General features: G+C 50.8%; 3 protein-coding genes, 1 long non-coding RNA gene and 1 other non-coding gene across 17 annotated transcripts in view; 3 read left to right on the top strand and 2 right to left on the bottom strand.

Annotated features, from left to right (window-relative positions):
- Nucleotides 1-422, top strand: part of Fam71e2 (family with sequence similarity 71, member E2) — an 18,138-nt gene extending 17,716 nt beyond the window's left edge. Inside the window, exons 10-11 of the mRNA NM_172895.3 lie at nt 51-135; nt 222-422. Of these exons, the coding sequence (NP_766483.3) occupies nt 51-73 (23 nt within the window). The 3' untranslated portion in view covers nt 74-135; nt 222-422. The remainder of the gene's footprint in view (nt 1-50; nt 136-221) is intronic.
- Nucleotides 423-553: 131 nt separating this feature from the next.
- On the top strand, nt 554-1,856 carry Cox6b2 (cytochrome c oxidase subunit 6B2). 6 transcript variants are annotated; one of them, NR_110411.1, is made up of 4 exons: nt 554-695; nt 799-924; nt 1,476-1,587; nt 1,673-1,856. NR_110411.1 is itself a non-coding variant. In NM_001289850.1 (4 exons), the coding sequence occupies exons 2-4, from the start codon at nt 813-815 to the stop codon at nt 1,687-1,689; spliced, it is 183 nt and encodes a 60-aa protein (NP_001276779.1). In that variant the 5' UTR covers nt 554-695; nt 799-812; the 3' UTR covers nt 1,690-1,856. The 6 variants fall into 6 exon arrangements, 5 of the variants coding, with proteins under 5 accessions (NP_001276779.1, NP_001276778.1, NP_899664.1 ...); NM_001289850.1 differs by having other exon boundaries at nt 1,487-1,540; NM_001289849.1 differs by having other exon boundaries at nt 1,487-1,544.
- Nucleotides 1,857-6,133: 4,277 nt separating this feature from the next.
- Nucleotides 6,134-13,556, bottom strand: Kmt5c (lysine methyltransferase 5C). Of its 8 annotated transcripts, none has more exons than NM_001358044.1 (9): nt 12,830-13,521; nt 11,667-11,868; nt 11,361-11,526; nt 10,920-11,029; nt 10,538-10,701; nt 10,382-10,401; nt 7,710-7,846; nt 7,387-7,571; nt 6,134-7,271 (listed from the first exon to the last, which is right to left on the bottom strand). In NM_001358044.1, the coding sequence occupies exons 2-9, from the start codon at nt 11,774-11,776 to the stop codon at nt 6,757-6,759; spliced, it is 1,407 nt and encodes a 468-aa protein (NP_001344973.1). In that variant the 5' UTR covers nt 11,777-11,868; nt 12,830-13,521; the 3' UTR covers nt 6,134-6,756. The 8 variants fall into 8 exon arrangements, with proteins under 8 accessions (NP_001344973.1, NP_666289.2, NP_001108490.1 ...); NM_146177.2 differs by having other exon boundaries at nt 13,409-13,521; NM_001115018.1 differs by having other exon boundaries at nt 13,467-13,521.
- An 11-nt stretch (nt 13,557-13,567) lies between these two features.
- Nucleotides 13,568-14,658, top strand: Gm42369. The gene is made up of 2 exons (XR_881802.3): nt 13,568-14,356; nt 14,446-14,658. It is a non-coding gene; the product is annotated as a predicted gene, 42369 (long non-coding RNA).
- A 56-nt stretch (nt 14,659-14,714) lies between these two features.
- Nucleotides 14,715-14,816, bottom strand: Gm24537. The gene has a single exon (XR_003946932.1). It is a non-coding gene; the product is annotated as a U6 spliceosomal RNA (small nuclear RNA).
- Nucleotides 14,817-21,582: the final 6,766 nt, after the last annotated feature.

The following is a 21,582-nucleotide window of genomic DNA, read 5'->3' as shown; positions in this document are numbered from 1 at the left end:
ATTCTTTCTGCTAGTCTCCTAAAACATTCTCTGCCTTTCTCTTCCCGCAGTAAGCAGCAACCCAAGGATTTAAGATAACATAATGCAGGAGACTCGATCTGTCAGCAAATTGTCCAGAAGACCAATGAGGCCAAGGTACCCCTGAGATCCGGAAGACCCGGACATAAAGGAGTGGGTGTCAGGGGCCAGGAAACATATCCCCTTTCCTCCTTCCCTCACAGGCCAGCAGGGTGCTGTGTACCCCGACTGTAAGGCGCAGAGTGCTGAGAACACCGAGTGTGGTCGCGGAGGGTGGAGGGGGATGGGATCCTCCTTCTCCCATAGAGACCAGAGCTAGATATAAGTTTATTGGTGAGGATGGGGCGGGGCAGAGGGAGAAGCTCAACTTTGTAGGGATTAAAAGTCCTAGTCTGAGACTCAAAGCCCTGTCTTCGTGCTGGTAAGTGTACGCGCTCTTGTGCGCGGTTCTCACAAGGGGACTGCCTACAAGAACCAAGGGGGAGGGGCCGCCACTGATCCCACCCCCGCATTACAGACAGCTCCTATTGGCTGGGACTCCCTGGGAGCCAGCCAATCCGGCCTGAGGGTCGTATTTTTTCTCCCGTGCTCTTGGGACCAGCCCTCATTCTCAAACTAAAGGCACGGGTGGATTCCGCAGCCCTGGTGTTCCAGCTACTTTGGCTCACTTCAGTCTGGTAAGGACAGGGTGGGTGGTGTTTAGAGTGGGACAGGAGCTGGGGAAGGTGGAAGCACGAGGCGCCCTCTAGGCCCCACGGAGCCCTGCACCCCTTCCTGCAGGAATTGCTACTTGGATGTTGGGTGTTCAAGCCCAGAAGCCCCCTCCGGGCCAATGGACAACGCCGCCCTTTGATCCGCGCTTCCCTAACCAGAACCAGACGCGTAACTGCTACCAGAATTTTCTGGGTGAGACCGGTTGAGCCAAATTAGAGGGGAGGCCCCCACCTGGAGACCGTAGGAGACCGTTGGAATGGGAGGCTGGGCCGCGGCCTGGAGGGGTGGGGCCTGTACCAAAGTGGGTGGGGCTGAGCCATGGAGGGGCGGGGCCTGGAATGGAGGGAGGCAGCTGGTCTGAAGGGATTAAGTTTGCCGCGTTGGAGTGAAATGTATTGAGCCAGAAGGGATGGAGCCTTGTCTGTAAAGGGCAAGACCAGGACAGAGGGGGCGAGTTCAAGAAAAAGGAGCGGGACTTGAGGTGAAGGGAGGCACCTGGTCTGGAGCCAGCTGGAACTGAGCCCTGGAGGGGAAAGGTGAAGCAGACAACCAGAAGGTGATGGAGCTCAGTCCAGGAGGGAGTTTGGGGGCTGGAATGGGAAGGAGGAACCCGATTGGTTAGAAAGGGTGAGACTGTCCAGGAAGGGCTGGGCATGAAAGGTAGGGTGGGACCTAAGTCTAGAGGGGAGGGGCGTGGCCTGTTCTTGCCTGGGCATGACTTGTCTCGCGACCCCCACCCCGAGGCACTCTGCAGACTACCACCGGTGTGTGAAGACCATGAATCGCCGCGGAAAGAGCACACAACCCTGCGAGTACTATTTCCGTGTATTCCATTCACTGTGTCCCATCAGCTGGGTGAGAGGGCGGAGAGGGGTTGGTGGAAAGGGTAGTGGCTTCAGACTCAGGCTGAGCAGCTGCCGGGGTCCCTCTGCCACTGCAGGTGCAGCGCTGGAATGAGCAGATCAAGCAGGGAACTTTCCCGGGCAAAATATGACCTTGCACTTGAGCGCTGCTCCCCTGGCGTCATCAACCCCTAGTGGCTGTCCTTTCATCAAGCCCCAGCCTGGGTCACCCCCTCCCTCCACTTTGTCTTTGTGCCACAAATAAAGTTATTGTGCTGCTAATATTTGTTTCTTTTCTCGTTTTGTTTCCTGTGTTTGAGACAGGGTATCTCATGATAATCCGGTGACTTAACTGATGGACTAGATGGCTGGGTCCTCCCATAACTTAACTGATGGACTAGATGGCTGGGTCCTCCCGTTTCTGACTCCCAGCCAAGCCACTGCACCAGGCTTTTTGCATGCATGTTGGGGATCCATGCATACATGGTGACTGCTTACTGACTGAGCCTCTGAACACTGCTTCTTTGGATCATGGGGGCAAGAAGGATTGCAGCTCTGTGAGTTAGGCAGCCATAATTCCCAAACAGGTAGGTAGATAGAACCAAGCTGAGAGGCTCTTGTGTTTTGCTTCTGATCATGAAATCAAGATCTCAACATTGAAGGTAGCTCCTGCCTTTAGTACAGCTCTCCAAAGGCAGACACATGGGAATCTCTGTGAATTTGAAGCTAGCCTGGTCTCCATAGTGAGTTCAAAGCTAACCAAGGCTACGTTACACAGTGAAATGCTGGCAAAACAAAACCATTCCTAAAAAAGCCGCCAAAACATTCCTTAAAAACAACAACAAAACCTTCTCCAGTTACAGGGCTCTACTGTGTCCTGTCTCTCAGTTGCCACACTTGCCTGCTACCAGTCTTCAAATGTCCAAACCGCAGCTTCCTCCCATGCTGTCTGGGCTATTACACCCCGGCCCATCCAGTCTCTGGTCCTGAGGAATCTTCATCCCATGACCCAGTGTTGTTCCATTATTCCCCAACTACCCTGCCTTGACACTTTATCAGCTTTTCATCATGCTGTGCCTTCACTGGTCCCATGTCCCTCTAAAAACATGTTGGCCCCACAATAAGAGCCCTCTTGTCCCAACAAGGCCACAGAGACTTGCGCAACCATCAGCAACCCTGAAATCCGGCACATCTCATTATATTAATTTTAAAAATGTATATGAATAAAATACTCATGTGTACACACATACATTGAACACCTGGTACCCAGGGAGGCTAGAAAGGAGCCTTAGATCTCTTAGAATTTACAGCAGTAAATGAGCTAACTGAACCATTTCTCCAGCATCCTGCCCCCTTTGATTTCTAATGCAGGCCCACCATGTGCCCATGTGGAGCTCTCTGTCCCTTTGTCCATACATGATGTTTCTTCCACTGACCCCTTTAGCACACTCATACTTCTGTCTGAGTTATTCTTTCTTCCCATTTTTTCCAATCAACAGCCAGTCATTCTGCTTCCAGATGCTCCCAAACATGAGTGACACCATTTTATGGTTGAGTTTATGTAGCCTTTGAACCAAAGAGATCCACCCATGTCTGCCTCCTTCATACTGGAATTAAAAGTGTGTACCACCACCACCACCCTGTCCTGATAACTCCCAGACCCCCCACCTTTCTTTCTTTCTTTCTTTCTTTCTTTCTTTCTTTCTTTCTTTCTTTATTTTGGTTTTTCGAGACAGGGTTTCTCTGTGTAGCCCTGGCTGTCCTGGAACTCACTCTGTAGACCAGGTTGGCCTCGAACTCAGAAATCTGCCTGCCTCTGCCTCCCAAGTGCGCACCACCACTGCCCGGCTCCGGACCCCTTTTAAAAAATGTATGAGTGTAGCCGGGCGTGGTGGCGCATGCCTTTAATCCCAGCACTCAGGAGGCAGAGGCAGACGGATTTCTGAGTTGGGGCCAGCCTGGTCTACAAAGTGAGTTCCAGGACAGCCAGGGCTATACAGAGAAACCTTGTCTCGAGAAAAAAAAAATGTGTGCGTGGGTGGGTGGGCACTGGTGGGAGGTAGCCAGAAAAGGACATCAGATGCCCTAGGGCTGGAGTTACTAGAATGGTGAGTAGCCTAATGCCAGATCCTTTGGAAGAACAGCAATCACACTTAACCACTGAGCCTGTTTGTTCTGAGAGTCTCTGGTAGCCACAATAACGTCCAACTGTTAATCCTCCTGACTTTATCTTCCAAGTGTTGGGATTATAGCCACCAAGCCCAGTACTAGTAATCCTAACAGAGCCAGAGGCCTCTAGCTGGCTGCGCTGGCATCCACTGTTACTCAAAGCTATCAGCCTCCCAGCTAGATCTGAAGTAATCCTCAGACTCTGTCTTAAAAGGCCTCAGGTGACTACATTAACTCCCAGGTTCAAAGATAGCTTGATTGATTATGCAAGTCATCTTCCCGAGTGACCAACCTCAGTTTCTCCAGCTGTAAACCAAGATGGCTAAGACTTGGGTTATCAGGAGCAGGATAGGAGGGCAGGCTGAGTTGCTAGGACTGGCTGGTCCCACCCTTGATGACCTGTCTACCACCTACCCCATGGGCTGCTCACCACCCATCAAGGCACACCCCAGATGGCCTGGGATGACTACATCTAGACCTTGCCCTCAGAGCTGTCTGACCACAACCTGAGAGGGAGGAGCAGGGTGGAAGTACAGGGTAATGACAAGGCTTCAGGAAGATACTGGTCACTCACCATCCTGACAGCTGGTGTTGCTGATAGAAAAGCAGCTGATCAGAGGGCACCGTCAGGGGAAGAGGCTAAATGCTGCCTGGAGACATGACATCACTCAGTTAGGTGTCGGGAGCACAGGATGATCAGCTGAGCACCCATCTTCTGTCCTGCCCAGAGTCCTGGGTCTAAGTACACAGAGTACATGTTCTCCCGAGGTCCATTCCTTCCTGTACCTCCTCTCCTCACATCCATAATCCCGTGTCATTGTTACCTGACTACTTCCTGTCTCTTTCCAACACGTTTTAAGGCCAGACTGGCATCAAGCTTTCCATGTAGAGAAGGCTGGCTTCAAACTCACAGAGAGCCACCTACCTCTGCCAAATGCTGGGATTAAATGTGTGTGCTAGCCGGGCGTGATGGCGCACGACTTTAATCCCAGCACTTGGGAGGCAGATTTCTGAGTTCGAGGCCAGCCTGGTCTAGAGAGTGAGTTCCAGGACAGCCAGGACTATGCAGAGAAACCCTGTCTCGAAAAAACCAAAAAGAAAAACAAACAAACAAACAAACAAACAAAAAAACAAACCACCAAAAAAAAACCCCAAACAAACAAACAAACAAAAACCCACCTAAATGTGTGTGCTGCCACTGCCCATCCATTCCGGGCCATTCTTATAATCCTGGCCAACTTTGTCCACGCTTGACCTACACAAGGAACCAGATCACACCTTGCCTGCCAGCTCTGACTTGGACTACTTGCCTCCACCACAAACTTTCAACAGCTCTTTAGGCCCCCTAGCTAGTGTTTCCCCACCTACATCCACTGGGTCGATTTCCCAAGATCCCAGGGCCACACCCTGTCTCTTAGCCTCTGCTGCTTAGAGGATTTGAGACCATTTGCTGTTTTCCTCTTCCCTCTAGCTCTGTAGTTCCTCAGAAACCTGTTACTTCCTGGGACTCATGTGCTTCCTGGGCAGAGAGGCTCCGCTGTCTTAGTGCTTTGTCCTATACTTCAAGACCCCACTTCACTTGGAGACACTGGCTCTCCTCATAGGATCCCATGGCTCCTATCTATCACCCTCCAAGGTCCTCTAAGGTGGAGAAGCAGGGTAGGGAAAGCCCCACCGAGGCAGCACCAGCGTCCATGCTGGCTCTTTTCTTCCTTGGTTCTTTTTCCTTTTCTGGTATGAAGGATCAAATTTAGGGCTTGGCACCTGCTAAGTAACCGCTCTACCACTGAACTCTGCCCCCAGTTTGTCTTACTTCTATCACACAGTAGGGAGGTTGAGGACAACTGGGTTACAAGAGGTTCCCTCCACCCTTCAGCAGGGCTAAACTGCTTGGCCCCATTTATATCCCCTCCTCTCAAACTGCTCCTGAATAAGTCCACCCACTGTGTAGCCTTGGCTGGCCTGGAACTCCCTGTGTAGATCAGGCTAGCCTTGAACTCACACAGATCTATCTGCTTCTGCCTCTTTAAGTATTGGGATTAAAGGGGTGCCACCACACCAGGCCCTGCTCTAGATCTGGTTGAGAAGTGACAAGTCCCTGTATGGCCTCAGGCAAGTTACTTTGCACCCGGTCATCAGTTCTTGGTTATCTCCTCAGTTCCCCAGAGCAGAGAATGCATTTGGTCATGTCCTATAAGCACCGTTTGTGCAGTTACAGGGCTTTATCTTAGTCCAGCAGTCCCCAGAATCCACTGCCCTCTCCCTTCTTAAGGCATATCAGGATAGTTGTCAGTCTCGCAGGCATACCACCTCATCTTCCCAGTCAAGCTGAGATCTCACCCTCCAACTGACATCCCATAAAAACATTCAAAAAAAAAAAAAAAACCTCCTAAGGACTTACAATATTTTAATAAAAAGTTCAAGTTCTTCCAATCCCCCATCATCCCCCATTCCGATGTGGGAAGGAGAGGAAGCCTCCCCGACACCCCAGTAGCACCAGGGATAGCACCGTGAAAAAGATGAGGTCACACCTGGCCTCCCTGAGACCCGTGGGGCAGAGCCAAGGATGTGCCCCTGGGTACCACCCACCTCATCTGACCGCCCCTACCTCCATCAACTGTAGAGCTGAGAGCCAACTCACTCCCCACTGTGGGAGCAGCTCAGGGGAAGGCAAACCCCCAAGTCAATTCCACCCCCTGAGGCCTGGCCTTCTAGAGAGTCGCCATGGAGTGCCCCCCTCCCTTATGGCTTTGCTCCCTGGGAGGGAGAGGCTGAGGGAGGAGGTTGACTCCTATAGTCCTGAGGTGGGGGCAGGGATGGGTACAGCAAATGGCCAGGGCTCCCTGCTGGGTTGGGGCTGGCTCAGGGGTCAGCAATCATAGAACAAGGATCAGCTCTCTAGGGATGTCCCAAACAACACACTACCAGGATCAGACCTGGGTCAGCTCTCCTTCCCTTCTGGAGGGCTCCAAGATAGACTCTGCACTCCATTCCGCTCCCTGTAAGCAGCCCATCATGGCTCACCACTATTGATGTCCAGATCAATAGAACCATGACTGACCACTAGCCGGAGGCGCTTAGGTGGGCAGAACGGAGCAAAGGCAAGGGCCTGCTTAGGGATGAAATCAGGAGTGGGGACAGGACCTGGGTTCCCAGCAGGGGCAGGAGCAGCTGGCAGGGCTGGGGCTAGGCGGGTAAGTTCCACACGCCCCACAGAAGGTAGCCCATAGCGCCGGGCCCAGTACCAGTCCTGTTGTGGGGTCCAGCGAGTCTGGGGGCGCAGGTGTAGGGTCACCATGGCCTCAGCACGTAGCTGGCAGTGGGGACCACAGCCTCCCCATCGGTGCAGGGGGACACAGGCAGTGCGGAGGACAGGAGGCAATGAAGCCTGGCGGATCCTGGGGCGGCGGCGGCGGTGGCGCTTCCTGGGAGGTACTATGGGCTGGGGTTGAGGCGCCCGCTGGAGCCAAAGGGGCAAGTAATCCATGTGGGGGCTGGCAGGCAGCAGGCATGAGGGCTGGCAGGCAGCTGTAGAGGTCGGAGGAGACAGAAAAAGTGAAAGCCTGTCAACAGGACCTGTGCAGCTCTTCCTCTGGACAGGTCAGAAAAAGTGACCCAAAGGCTAGAGAACAGGCACGCTCACCACAGAATGGGTCAGGGCGCAGTGGGGACAGGTGGGAGCAGGCCCACCGGCTCATCAGGCTCTGCTGGCTGCTGACCAAGCCCTGCTGCAGACGCCTCTTTGTCTCTCGGAGCTCATACTTGTCTAGGGGCTTTGGTCGCAGCTCAGGCTCCCTGGGCTGAAGTCTGAAAGCTCCCTCGCCTTTCCTGCAGGAACAGAAAAGGGCAAAGGCATGTGCTGGGCCAGACACACTTTAGAGTGAATCCTGAGGATGCACTGCAGCCCAGCAACCCTTGACGTCCCAGGGCAGGCTGCCACACCCTGCCCACAAGGTCCGTGCCTACCTCTCACAGGTATAGCATTCACAGTGCTCATTCTTCTCGCCGAAGAAGCCCTCACCATAGAAGCAAGTCACTTCATCCCCTGGCTCAATGTCCCGTAGCACCTTCACACAGGCAGTATTCCCATCTGAGGGCACAAACTGAGGCCATGCCCCCTTCAGCACCCTAGCCTGGAGCGCAGGGCAGGAGCTGTCCAGCTCCACAACCTGGCCAGGCACCCAGGTCCAAGGGTTCTGTAATGAGTTACCCCACCATTTATTGTTAGCTACTCTGGCTGCAGCCTGCTCTCCACAGAGCCCCTTAAGAGCTTGCCTTCTGTGTCTACCCCTCCCTGTCAGCCAGTGAGCTAACCTGACCTCCAGGCGGGATGCACTGGCACTCCTTGCCTTCTTCCTCTGACTTGTGGACAAGTGCCAAGCTGTGTCCCCAGCAGAGTCCTTCAAGAGCCACTGCTCTTTGCCTTTCTGCCTCTGTGGCTATTTCCCATTCTCCCAAGGCTTGTGTCCACTTGGCAGCCAGATTCCCCTGTCCTCCAGCCCAGCATTTAGGATCACTCATCCCGAGGCTACCCTATAGACTCCTCATTCTTTTTTTTTTTTTTTTTTCCGAGACAGGGTTTCTCTGTATAGCCTTGGCTATCCTGGAACTCACTTTGTAGACCAGGCTGGCCTCGAACTCAGAGATCCACCTGCCTCTGCCTCCCGAGTGCTGGGATTAAAGGCGTGCGCCACCACACCCGGCGTAGACTCCTCATTCTTATTTCTCTCCCATATCTGTAACTACCTCTGCACTCCCTATCTGGGAAGGAACATGGTCACCATCTAGCTATCTAGCCAGCCAGCCACTCAAACCTGACACCCAAAATGATCCTTGCCTGATGTCCTCCAGGCCAACTGGCCAGTGCCTGAGTGTAGCATCTCCAAGAGCCTTCTCCTCTCATCCTGCTGCTCTTCCTTGAGGTGGTCCTTCATCACCTGCCAATCTCCTCATGGCCACCCTCACTTTGTATACCTCTTCCCTTTCTACTGAGCCTCCTACACACTGCTGCCATAGCCATCTAGAAACCAAACCTCCCATTATGCTGCTAGAAGGAGAGTCGACTAAGTTTAGTGGTCAGATTGCCACCATCTTTGGTTATGGGGTGCCTCATCAGAGACCCAGCCACAGGGTGTGAAAGCTTGCCCTCCTGTGCATCTGGTTTTCTTCAGCATGTAGGAAAACTCTGCTGCTCCAGAGCCTGCTGATTCCAGACCACTGTTACCCAGTAAGCAAGCTGATGACTGACTGTGCCTGGTGCCCTCTCCTTTCTGTCCCACTCAGTGTCTACATGCAAGGCAGAGGGCCTAGTGGGGGCTGTGTGTCATTCATCCTAAGAGCCTCTGACACATGGAACAAGTCTTGTACGTTCTGAGGTACCCACCACCTGACCTCAACAGCAGTCTTAGCGGGCGTCAACAGGAGAAACCTAAGACCTGGCCATACAGCCATAACGCTTTCCAGTTCTAAGTCAGGAAGCTGAGCTTTGACCCTTACTCATGCCATGGGTGCTCCCAGAGAGGGCCAGAGGTCTGTGTCCTGACAGAACACAAATGGGGGGCTTCCAGGGGACTCCCCTTACCTTCACACACACACACACACACACACACACACATTTTTATTTTATGGTCACTGGTGTTTTGCCTGCATGTATGCTTGTGTGAGGGTATAAGAAGCCCTTGACCTAGACCTACATACAGGTGTGAAGGGCCACACGGGTCCTGGGATTGAACCCAGGTCCTCTGGAAGAGCAGCCAGTGAGTGCTGTTAACTGCTGAGCCATCTTTCTAGCCTCCTTTTTAGTTTTTTGAAGACAGGACCTTGTTACTATATAGTCTTGGGTGACCCGAAACTCACTGTGCAGACCAAGCTGGTCTCCAACTTATAGCAATTCTCCTGCCTCTGTCTCCCAAACACCTATTTCACAAGTTACAAGGTAGGGTACTCAACCAAAACTCTGTTATTGTTCTTGTTGGTCCTGTGGGTTGATCTCAGGTCACTCATATGCTAGGCAAGAGCACTACCACTAAACTACTATCTGTTTTGTTTCTGTGGTACTAACTCAGGGTCTTACACACACTAAGCAAGCACCCGGCCCTGAGCTGCATCCCTAGCCCTTTTAAAATAAAGTTTCACTCAAGTTACCAAGATTAACCTAGAACTTAGAATTTTCCTGCTTTGGTCTCCCAAGATGCATGAGAAGACAATATTATACCCACTGGACCTCCCAAACCCTCTGTAACATGTCCAGCCCAGTCACCTCCCCCTCCCTCACTTTGTCCTTCCACCCACAGTTTCTTAGCAGAGGTCCTTGGCCTCCTGGAATTTCTTGGCTTCTTCCCTGCCCCTGCCTTCAAAGCTGCCTGGTGAGATTAGCCACCTGCTAATCTGTCTCCCCATAACACCCTTGCCTCCGTTTTGGTCAGTAACCCAGGCTCTGCCACAACTGATTCCCTGTCTGATGTCCTGGAGGGCACATGCCTTCCCGTGTGCTGCCCACCCTAGGTGCTGCTACCAACTATGAGGGACTGCAAAGGATAGGAAATTGCCTTGTCAGGTGGGAGAGTCCAAAACCAGCCCTCCCTCAGTTTCCCTCAGATTCCCACATGCCTGCCCTTTTCACACTCTGAAGGTCTCACCTTGCAGTTGGGTTTGCAGTCTGCAGCCATTGGGTGAACAACAGAGAAAAGAGAAGGAGTGAGCAAGTGAGCCCAGCCTCTCCCCCGTGTCTCATGCACTCGCCTGCCCCCCCCCCCGCCCCCCAGCATCCATCCCCTCTCCAGCCTTGCCCTCACCATGGTTGATGAAGGCAGCTGGGCCAAGCCACAGCTGGGCACTCCTTTTTCGGGTGGAGTACATGATGCTGAAGTCGTTCTCACCGGCCCTAAGCAGGTCTTCATCCTCTTCACGCAGCTCTGCAATGCAGCCCACCAGCAGCTCCAGCTTCTCATTCTTCTTCCTGTCAAGAGGCTGGGCTATAGGGCTCTGAGCGATGCCTCCCAGTCTTTGCTGGGGAAGCACCCTGGGAACAGGAGCTCTGAGGCACAGGGCCAGCCACTGTATCCTCCATTCATTCTCTCTCAAATCCACTAGGTTGTCCTGTGTCACTAACCCCACTTTCCCTGGGTCCTACCTCATCCAGACGGACTGGGTCTCTGCTCCCAGCAGCCCCCTTACCAAGCACGGGTAGACACAATCTTGGCCCCATTGGTCTCCATGGAGTAGCGGGTGCAGGGCAGAATGGTGAAGCCACTCTCAGGCAGGAAGGCGCGGAGGTAGCAGAAAATCTGAGAGAAGAGTGGGGGAGGGCAGGAAGATGAGCCGGGCCAACCACAGGGGCCTCTTTCTCTTGGACCAGGTCTACTTTGTCACTGACTGTGTGGCCTGGGTCATCTCTGGGTCTAGGTGTCCTCATCTGTCAAAGGAAGAGGAGGGTGGACTCATCTCAGCTCGCCCGCCCCCAATTCTCTTCTTCTAGGCTTCTGGGCCTTCCTTGCAGGCTGTCCCCAGCAGCAAGGCAGTCTTGGGCCTGGGGGCTACTCTCCTGAGAGATCTAGAATCTGCCAGCTAGATGGAGAGAGCACTGTGCAGGGCAGGCTGGGGCATGGGCTCCCTCACGTGGGTCTTGAGAGCAGCCTCCTGCCGAGGGGCACGGCTCTGGAAGTAGTGGGCCATCCAGCCTCCTAGCGTCAGGGCCCGGAATGCAGCCTCCAGGTCCCGTTGCCTTAGGAAAGCTTCCAGTGCTGAACGAAGGTGGTGTTGTCGTCGCAAGGTGGGCACAGGACTGGGAGAAAGGGTATGCCTGGGTTCCAGGGACTTCCAGGCCTCCTGGCCCCCACCCGAAGCTTCAGGGAGACCAGGCTGAGAATTGTAAAAACATAAGAGAAAGGGTCCAGGACCCAGGACCCCCAAGTTCCCCCTCACCTGACATTCATCTTATGGGTGCGGAAGCCGAGGTAGGGGTCAAGAACAAGGCTGGTGGCCAGGTCATCATTCTCGCACAGTTCTCGGGCTGTCACTCGATCAGGCCCCATGGTGCTTTAAAAACCATGCTGCTCTGGCACAGAGCATGGATGTGCCGCTCAGGCGCTGCATGGGGTGTCTGTGGGCCCCAGAGCCTGCTTATCTGCAGGAGAGCACGGGGGTAATCAATATTGACTTCATGGGACTCTATGTAAGAATGACACCCAACAGGTACTTTCGAGTGAGGAAACCTTAAGAAAAATAGTCTCCTGTGCAGTAAGTATTTCCTCCCCTCTTGCAAAACAGATGCATGTCCCCCAATCACATACACTACCTTCCCAGGACATGGACACTTTCTCGAATGTCAGCACACACAAAGACCACTTTGCCAAGTGCACATGTAAGAGACAGGTCCCTGTGTACCCAGGCGGAAGGAAGATTAATTAACTGCCTGAGATAACTCCAAAGGCTTAGCATGGCAGGAGGGAGTTGGGATAGCTGGGCTCTCATCAAGGGAAAGGGGAAAAGGAACTCCATAGGAGCTTCTGGCCTGCCTTTGCTGACCCCCTGCTAGGCTGATTCTCCCGTCCTCAGCACCTCCCTCCAAGGTCACCCTCCTCTGGGGAGTGGTCAAAAGGTTGTGGGTGGAGCCCAGGCAGCCATTAGGGGAAGAAGGATCCAGTCCCTAATGCCTCTCCGAGGACTCCAGCAAAAGGGAAGCCCGCCAGAGGACAAAAAACAGGAAGAAGGGAGGAACAGAAAGGAGAGGAGGAACAAGTCAAAACAAAGGGTCGGAGGCAAAGAGGGGAAAAAAATAGATTCAGAAAACCAAATCAAATAAAATGGAGGGCCAGGTTACCCAGTACCCTCACTGTGGTGTGTCTGACAATTCTGCGCTTTGGGAGAGAGCAAGAAGGCAGAGTGTGGCAAGACACACTCCGCCACTCTGGGAGAAAGATCTGGAAAAAAAACGGTCTGGGTTAAATGAAGAGGGTGCTTAGAAAAAAAGCCTGGAAGCTGGGAAAAGACAAAGTGAGGTGTAGGGAGTATGATGTGAAGGGAGAGAAAGGGGAGAGAAAGATGGAGGGAAGTCAGGATTGGCGGGGGTGGGGGGAAGAAGGCACCTGAGGTTGCAAGGGAGGAGCCCACGAAATCCAAAGGGTAGATATGCCTGGGGTCCAAGGGAAGGGCTTAGCGGTTCCAAGCAGGGTTTGAGGGAATCCTGGGGGATTTGAAGTGATGGAAACCTGAAAGATCCTACGGGTTCGAGGAGGGAATTGAGGGCGCTAAGTAGCTAACTAAAGCCTGGGAAGGTTGCAGAAGGGGGCTGGGGAAACAGAGAGTCAGAGGAAGGGCCTCAGAGACCAGGATAGTGAGACAGGAGTCAGGAAGTGCCCTGAGTGTGACAGGGTAGGTAGGTTACGATGCAGGAAAAGGTGGTGGGGATGGGCCCTGGTGGGGCAAGGAGCGACTCCTAAGGTGCAAGGAAAGTCCTGAGAGTGAGAGAGGAGTCTGCATGGGCTCCAAGGGTGCAGGGAAGGGTACGAGTGAGGAGCGCGTAGATCCGCGGGGCTGGAGACTTGGACCGCAAGGTTCGAGGAAGGGCCCGGGGACAGCCGGTTCAGGGGGTGACTGGGAGGCCGGGCGGCGCGGGGCGGGGGCCAAGAGGGGGCTCAGAGGTCGGGCCCCGCGCCGCCCCTCACCCGCTTCTCCTCCTCCTTCTCCTCAGGAACCCGCGTTGCAGCCGCCACCTCCACCCACCGCCTCCTCCGGCTCTCGTCCGACACAGCCGCCGCGCCTCCCCTCGGCCGGCGTAACAAACAGCTTAACCTTCCTTTGGCCCAACCCGCCGTCACTCTTCCGTTGCTATGAAACTCGCGCTGTTCTTATTGGCTGACTCTCATTGCTCTCTTTTTCCCGCCTCTTCTGGCCCCAGTCGGTGCCCTGACAAAACCCCTCCACGCCCACTCTGTCAATAAATCCAGCGAACTACAGCCAATGGCTCGGGTCGCTGTCATTCAGGCGTTGCCATAAAAATCTGTCCCGCCTCTTCTTCTGCACTGTCCCAAATCAGTGCTTTCATTGGCTTAAAGAGCCGTCGCTCCAACAGAAACTCTGTTTGGGTCAGGTTATTCAGGTCCAAGTGAAAAGAGGGAGGGCTCTGTCAGAGACAAACTTCGTATATTATTGGTTGGCCTTGGACAGGACCACGCTTCCATTCGTTAAGGCCTCCGCCCATCACCCTAAATCCGGAGCTCTATTCTCTTTCTTTCAGCTTGAAGTGGGGCAAAATCCCTGAGCGAACCAGGAAGGAAAGAGGTGAATGCACACACGCGCCATCGCGCTCCCGGCCCCAGGAGACCATTGGTTGCCATGGCAACAAAACTTCAGTGCCAACCCTGCTTAGCAAGAAGATCTTTTCTCTTTCCCAGTATTCCTTATCTTTGGAAAATTGTACCTACAAGAACTCTGTGAAGTTTTCTTGTCCTGCCTGTGAACAGTTCAGAAAGAGACGACGCTGAGAAGTTGGGACTTAGAAGACAAGCTCTGATTCATGGGGCACTCCCCTGGGGAAACCCCTTAATTAAGATTACCCACCTCTTCAATCCTGCAAGTATAATTAGCAGGATATCATAATTACGTCCAAACAAGTAAGCTTACTTTTGTTTTTGTCTTTCCTGAGTTATCTATTTGGTGGGTTAGGATAATGCCTACAGCACAGAATGTTTTGTTACTACAGACTGAAGGAACAACCGATTGAAGTGAGATGGGACATTGAAATGGCCCAGTGTGTAAAAGCACCTGCCCACAAGTCTCATAGCCAGGATCCGCATAATGGAAAGAAAGCACCGACTCCTGAAGGTTGTCCTTGACCTCCACATTCATGCCAAGGCGCGCGCGCGCGCGCGCGCACGCACACACACACACACACACACACACACACACACACAATTGATTAAATCATAGTAGCTTCTCTTTTGAGACATGAGCTTTGACTGTCCTAGAACTCACCATGTAGATCAGGCATGAATTTGCTCGTCATCCTTGCACAGGAGCCATGCAAATCTTCACTGTATCGCTGCAATTTTAGTATATGTGCTGCTGCAACATTTTGTTTTTAAGGAGGCTGAAGTTTTGCACCGTTCTGTGATCTTGGGGTTTTGCCAACTCACAGCTTCATGGTTGCGTCTACAAAGCAAATATCATACACTGATATACTTTCAAGTGTCTGAGGTCCATGCCTCACCACCCTTCTCTCTCCTAAATTCTAAGACAGCTCCCTACCCTAAGCAGCTCTCCGGGTTAGGATGACTATATCGTCCTTGGGTGCTGTCACATTATATGAGATTTTCAAATGGCTAATAAAAATATATTTAAGGGAAAAAACCCCACTAAATAGCAAAGTGTCTTCCAGACTGTTGAAGTATATTCCAGGATGAGGGTATAGCCTGTGGGTATACAATATGCACCATGGGTGAGGCTTGTGGTTTGATTTCCATTTTGAAAGAAAAAGAGATGTGCCTAGCAAACAACTGGGTAGAGAGATTTAATACAGCAACATGGCTACTCTGGCTGGAATACATTCGTGTTTTTTGTTGTTGTTGGGTTTTTTTTTTTAAGATTTATTTATTATTATTATATCTAAGTACACTGTAGCTGTCTTCAGATGCACCAGAAGAGGGCATCAGATCTCATTACAGATGGTTGTGAGCCACCATGTGGTTGCTGGGATTTGAACTTCGGACCTTAAGAGCAGTCGGTGCTCTTAACCACTGAGCCATCTCTCCAGCCCCTACATTAGTGTTCTTAGCACACATCTTTAATCCCAAACAATGACGGTAAAGTTAGTTTGTAGAAGGAGACACGTGTGTTTGAAAGGGATGTTAACTGAGAAACAGATGAAGTGAGGAATCAGAACAAGAGTAGATAGAATAGGGATATGCCCAACTCTCTTGAGAACAGAGAGAAAACAAGAGGCTACTTAAGAGAGAGCAGGGCAGAGAGAGTGAAGGAGAGAGGGCAGTTTTACCAGGACAGTTGTATAGAAACAAGTGTGTGTGTGTGTGTGTGTGTGTGTGTGTGTGTGTGTCTGTGTCTGTGTGTGTGTGTCTGTGTGTGTGAGAGAGAGAGAAAGAGAGAGAGAGAGAGAGAGAGAGAGAGAGAGAGAACAAGCTAGACACAGGTGAAGACAGAACCATTTAGAGAGTAAGAAGGAGCCAGAAGATTAGAATAGATGGCCAAAGTTGGTATGAGGCCAAGCAGAGCAATTCAGGAGAAGCAGAGAAAAGCCAGGTTGAATCAGTCAGCGGGAAGAGGAGGTTTGAGCCAGAATAGCTGAGTTGATCAGCTAGCCAGAGTTCAGAAAGATCTGGAAAGTGTGAGTGTATTCAGCAGCAAGTCTAAGAGGCTGAAAACATTCTAGGCCTAGATTAGGTTGTATGGAAGCTAGAAGCTTCCAGGACTAGGCCTAGGCTAGCAGACGAAGGCAGTAAGCCTCCAAGTCAACAATTAGATCAGATGAATAGAAGATACTTTTACACAACTGAGACCTTGTGCCAGCAGCCAAGGGAACAGCTCAGGTATACTCCATTGAGGAGTTGGGACAGGATGTCATCTATCCAAGGCTGCTCTTTACGACCTTGAGTTTCCTAATCCTTTTCATCTATCTTCAGACTGCAGATATGACAGCCCTCATCACAACATTTTTACTTGGTGCTGTGTGTTAAACCCAGGGCTTCATCCATGCTAGGAAAAACTCTACCAACTGAATTATATCCCTGGAGCTTTTGACTGTCTTTGTTTTTGTTGTTTGCTTGTTTTGAGACGGCCTTTTGGGGCTCCTCTGTGTCCTGGAGCTCCTTCTATAGACCAGGCTGGCCTCCAATTTAGAGATTCGCCTTCCTTTGTCTCCCAAATGCTGACATTAAAGACATTTGCCACCACTGACTTTTTGTGTTTCTGAAAGGGGGTTTCTTATAGCCGGAGTGGGCCTGGAAGTCATTGTGTAGCTCAGGCTGTCCTTAAACTCAGAAGAGCCTCCTGCCTCAGACTCCTGATTTCTGAGATTACAGGCACCTGACCTCATAAGCAGAGGTAAGCTGTAACAGGTCCCCATACATTACTAGACCACAGACCTTAGCACAACTGACGCCATGACAGATGTGGTATTCTGGCCTTGAAACCCAGCTCATAGACAGCACCCTCTGCCAAAACAAGAACTGATAGCTAAAATCCATCCAAGTCCATGGTTCTGAAAGAGTCTCTAGCTGTACTAGTCTTACCCTTTGGCTTCTGCTGCTCTGCTTCTGGCTAACTGCTCTTGTTAACTGAAGTGTGTCAAGACAGGTCATGACTTTTGTGATTAAAATCTCATCCTAAGAACAGCTTGTGGCTACACTGGGATCAGTGTAGTCACTGCCAGCTAAAAAGGACTCTCTAGGGCTCAGTGGTTAACAATACTGGCTGCTATGCCAGAGGACCTGGGTTCAAGTCCCAGCATGTCCGTGGCAGCTCACAACTGTCTGTAACTGCAGTTCAGGAGTACCAACACAGACCTACATGCAGGCAAAGCACCAATGCACATACAATAAAAATAAATAAATAAAAGATTTTTCTTTTGGCTTGAACCCGTGTCCAAGTTGTTTTCTCTGGTGGATCCGTCACAACCAAGCCAAGGCCACGTTCCAAATCCCTTCCCTTTGTCTTGTTTTTTGTTTGTCTGTCTGTTTGTTTTGACATAGGGTTTTTCTGTGTATCTTTGCCTGTCCTGGAAGCAAATCCCCCTCCCTTTAAGGCAGAAATTTGGGAGATACTGAACACTTCTTTGATCTGATGCTGCTCTAGTTAACACATTCCTAGCTTAAAATCTGACTTTCTAACAAGGACATCTTTCTCTGACCTCCCCTGTCTTTCCAGTCTTAAGCTGTTTGTTTTCCATGACTTCTGTGACCTCATCTGTTTCTGGTCCCTCATCAGCCCAGTCTGTAACAAGCTGGCCAACCTCCTGATAAATGTCAAGTCTGGCTTGGTTCTTTTCGGTTTATTTGCTTGAGATAATGTCTCAGGATTGTCCTCTGAATTGTGCACAAGGTGTCCCCAAAGTGATCCTCTTGCTGCTGCCTCCCCAGGGCTGGGATAACACGTTTTCATCATCTCATTGGATTCTCTGGAGCTAGTGCGATGGCTCACTAGGTGGAGGCACTTGTAACCAACCAATCCTGCTCCCCCCTAAGCCCCCACTAAATAAGCATACTATTTTATTTTAAAGATTTGCTGAAGGGTGAAATAATATCAGCCCCAGAAGAAGTAAAGGAGAAAAGATCAAGTTGAATGACAACTGTTCTCCACTGGCAGGCATTCATTCTTCTGGCCTCCATGTGCACACAGCGATCCCAGCATGTCCACGCATGTACATACACACAAACACAGATTAAATACAAAGCAAACCAAAAACAGAAACAGAAAAACAAACAAACTAAAAAACAAGTTGGGGTCTTATTTTTCCCCCTTCCCTTTGTTGACCAATGAGGAAATGGGCTACATGAGACTGTCACAAAGCAGTAAATAAAGTGTTTGGTCCAGTGGCAATACAACCATCACCTCTAACGAGTTCTAAAGCATTCTTATCAGTCCCTAAGGAAAGCTTGAACCCATTATGCAATTACTGTATTTCTCTCTTCCTCCCGCCCCTTGCCTTTCACCTGCTTCCTAGGCCCACATATTTGCCTGTGGGAAATCTCTGTGCCACGTTACCCAATGGGGCATCAGCTCTCCAGGAGCTGAGGTTTTCTCTGCTTCCCTCCTTTTTCTTCCCCAGAGCCAGATCCACCTACACCACATGCCCCATCTTCCCTCCTCTTCCCCCTTTTTCTCTCTCCCCTCATCCTGTATATATCTCTTGTGTTGTTTGCAAGAGCCAAGTTGCATAGCCATCTGCTTTCCCCAGACACAGCTACTACCTCTGCAAAGCCAGGGTTTTGGGAAAATAGAAGAACGGCCCACCAGATGCTATTGAAGACCAACAATGGGTATGGAGGTATTCAGAATGGCAAAAAGTGCAATTGATCAGGGACTTAGAGACAGAAGTATGTCTTGAGAGGCGACAATATAGGAGGATCCCTGCACACCAAGATAGGAACAGGGCTAGATGTTAAGCTAGACAGAGCGCCACAGCCAAAGAAAATATCCCTGGACTTTCTCTAAAGCTATTAACCTGTCATAAGTTAAGAGACAGTCTAGAAGCTGGGTGTGGCAGCTAATATGTATAATTCCTGAATTTGGGGGTGCTGAGGCAGGAGGATCAAAGGAAACTTTGTCTCAAAAAGTAAAAAGAAAAAGAGAGACAGATAGACAGAAAGAGATTAATACCTACTACTGCCCAAAGTGGGGAGACATGAAGAGAATGGAAGGAAAAAAAACAAAGCAAGGGAACAAAGAAGGAGGAGGAGGAGGAGGAGGAGGAGGAGGAGGAGGAGGAGGAGGAGGAGGAGGAGGAGGAGGAGGAGGAGGAGAGGGGGGCAGACATGAGAATGCTGTTCAGGTGACATTTTGTTGTTGTTGTTTGTTTTTTTTCTTAGATTTATTTATTATTATATCTAAGTACACTGTAGCTGTCTTCAGACACACCAGAAGAGGGCGTCAGATCTCATTACGGATGGTTGTGAGCCACTATGTGGTTGCTGGGATTTGAACTCAGGACCCTCGGAAGAGCAGTCGGTGCTCTTAACCACTGAGCCATCTCTCCAGCCTTTTTGTTGTTGTTTTGTTTGTTTGTTTGTTTTGTGTATGTGTTTGTTTTGTTTTGTTTTGTTTTTTGAGACAGAGTATACCTGTCTCTGTGTATACCTGACTATCCTGAAACTTAACTCTGTAGACCAGGCTGGCCTCAAACTCATATCCTCCTGCCTCTGCATCCCAGGTGCTGAGATTAAAGATGTGTGCTGCCCACTGCTTGGATATTTTATGTGTGCAGGCATTTAGCCTGTGTGTGTGTGTGTGTGTGTGTGTGTACTTTGTGTGTGTGTGTGTGTGTGTATATACTTTGTGTGTGTGTGTGCATGGTTTCAGAGAGGAGAGGAGAGCAGAGGGGGCTGTCAGCTACTGTGTAGGTACTGGGAACACAGGTCCTCTGCAAGCGCAGCAAGTGCTCTTAGCTGCTGGGCCATCTTTCCAGCCCTATTTATTTTTAACATGAGCACAGGAGATCAAACTCTGGCCTTTAAACTTGGGAAACAAACTTGGGAAACAATTACTTTACCAACTGAGTCCAGCATCCCCAAGGGTCAGAAGCAGAATTGGAGGGAAGAAGATACAGGCATGAGTCAGAAGATGGACTGGGAGGGAGGCTAGAAGGAAGGGGGGGGGGTCACAAGTGCTTGCGTGCAAGTGCACACACACACACACACACACACACACACATGAATGCACACATGTACATATACATACACACACACATGCACCCAGGCACACACACATCATGCACACACATGCACAAACCATAAATGAAAATGTGACTTTTTAAATGTCATCAATGGATTCTGGTCTGGAGCCTATGGGATGGAACCAATGGGGCCAAAGTGTACTTTAGCCTACTGAGACTCTCCTCAAGGCGGAGCTCTCTGGAACGACTTAGCTAATTTGTGTTATCAGCGGTCTTCCCTGTGGCAACCACAGATAACCACTCCTACTATTTTTGCATTAGAGGTGACTTCTGAACTCAAGCCTTTCTGAGCTGAAATCTCAAGTTTTTTGGGTCATAGTCCTTTTCCTTTTCAGCGTTCTCACGGGACATCGGGCCTCATGCCAGGCAAGCAGCCTACCAGTGCAACTGCTACAATCTCCTTGTACAATCTCCTGAATCTAGGCAGTGTGCAATCATCCCAGTATTCTGTCCTCAGGGCCACTGGGCTGTGTGTATGTGTGTGAGTCATAAAGCAATGAGTGAAGAAATGAAGCATTCCCTGGGTGTGGTACATGCCTGTAATCCCAGTCACTGGGAGGATGAGGCAGGAGAATGGATGCAAGTGTGAGGCCAGCGTGGCCACACAGTAAGATTCTGAAGTGAGAGAGAGACAGAGATAGAGAGAGGGACAGAGAGGGATAGAGACAGAGAGAGGGACAGAGAGAGACAGAGGCAGAGAGAGGGACAGAGAGAGGGACAGAGACAGAGAGAGGGACAGAGAGAGACAGGCAGAGAGAGGGACAGAGACAGAGAGAGGGACATAGAGAGACAGAGGCAGAGAGAGACAGAGAGAGGGACAGAGAGAGAGACAGAGACAGAGAGAGGGACAGAGAGAGACAGAGGCAGAGAGAGGGACAGAGAGAGACAGAGGCAGAGAGAGGGACAGAGACAGAGAGAGATTGAGAGAGAAATAAGAGAGAGAGGGATAGAGAAAGAAGACAGAGACAGAAAGAGACAGAGAGGGACAGAGACAGACAGAGAGAGGGGACAGAGCAAGAAGAGAAAGGGTGAAAGGGGTGAAAGGAGTGAAAAGAGAAAGAGAGAGAGAGAATATTAATGTCAGACACTCTAGGCATATTAATGGCTCTCTCCCTCTCCTTGTCCCCCTCTGTCCATTTTTCTGAGACAGGATCTCATATATCCCAGGATGGACTCAGATTCCCTGTATAGCTGAGGTTGATGCTGGACTTCTGCTCTTCTCGCTTCTCCCTCCCTAGGTGCGCAACATCACATCTGATGAACATTGTGCTTGGGATTGAAACCAGGGCTTTATGAATGCTAGCAAGCACTCTATTAACAGAGCTACATCCTTGGCCCTGTTTATTTGTGGTTTTGTTTTTTGATACGGAGTCTCACTACATAGCTGTAATGGCCTGGAACATTCTGGATACACTGAGCTAGCCTTAAACTTGCAGG

This window comes from Mus musculus, chromosome 7 (genome assembly GCF_000001635.26).
Source record: "Mus musculus strain C57BL/6J chromosome 7, GRCm38.p6 C57BL/6J".
Taxonomy (NCBI): Eukaryota; Metazoa; Chordata; class Mammalia; order Rodentia; family Muridae; genus Mus; species Mus musculus.
This window is presented reverse-complemented; position numbering and strand designations above follow the sequence as displayed.

What these genes read in the sequence shown, in the direction of transcription:
- Cox6b2 (NM_001289849.1), top strand. Translation starts at nt 813, where the DNA reads ATGTTGGGTGTTCAAGCCCAGAAGCCCCCTCCGGGCCAATGGACAACG. An exon ending in CTGCTACCAGAATTTTCTGG is followed by an intron (nt 925 to 1,486) that starts GTGAGACCGGTT and finishes GGCACTCTGCAG; the next exon opens with ACTACCACCGGTGTGTGAAG. An exon ending in AAGAGCACACAACCCTGCGA is followed by an intron (nt 1,545 to 1,672) that starts GTACTATTTCCG and finishes CTGCCACTGCAG; the next exon opens with GTGCAGCGCTGGAATGAGCA.
- Kmt5c (XM_006539772.1), bottom strand. Translation starts at nt 11,776, where the DNA reads ATGGGGCCTGATCGAGTGACAGCCCGAGAACTGTGCGAGAATGATGAC. An exon ending in GAATGCTATACCTGTGAGAG is followed by an intron (nt 7,572 to 7,709) that starts GTAGGCACGGAC and finishes CTGTTCCTGCAG; the next exon opens with GAAAGGCGAGGGAGCTTTCA. An exon ending in GCGCCCTGACCCATTCTGTG is followed by an intron (nt 7,272 to 7,386) that starts GTGAGCGTGCCT and finishes CGACCTCTACAG; the next exon opens with CTGCCTGCCAGCCCTCATGC.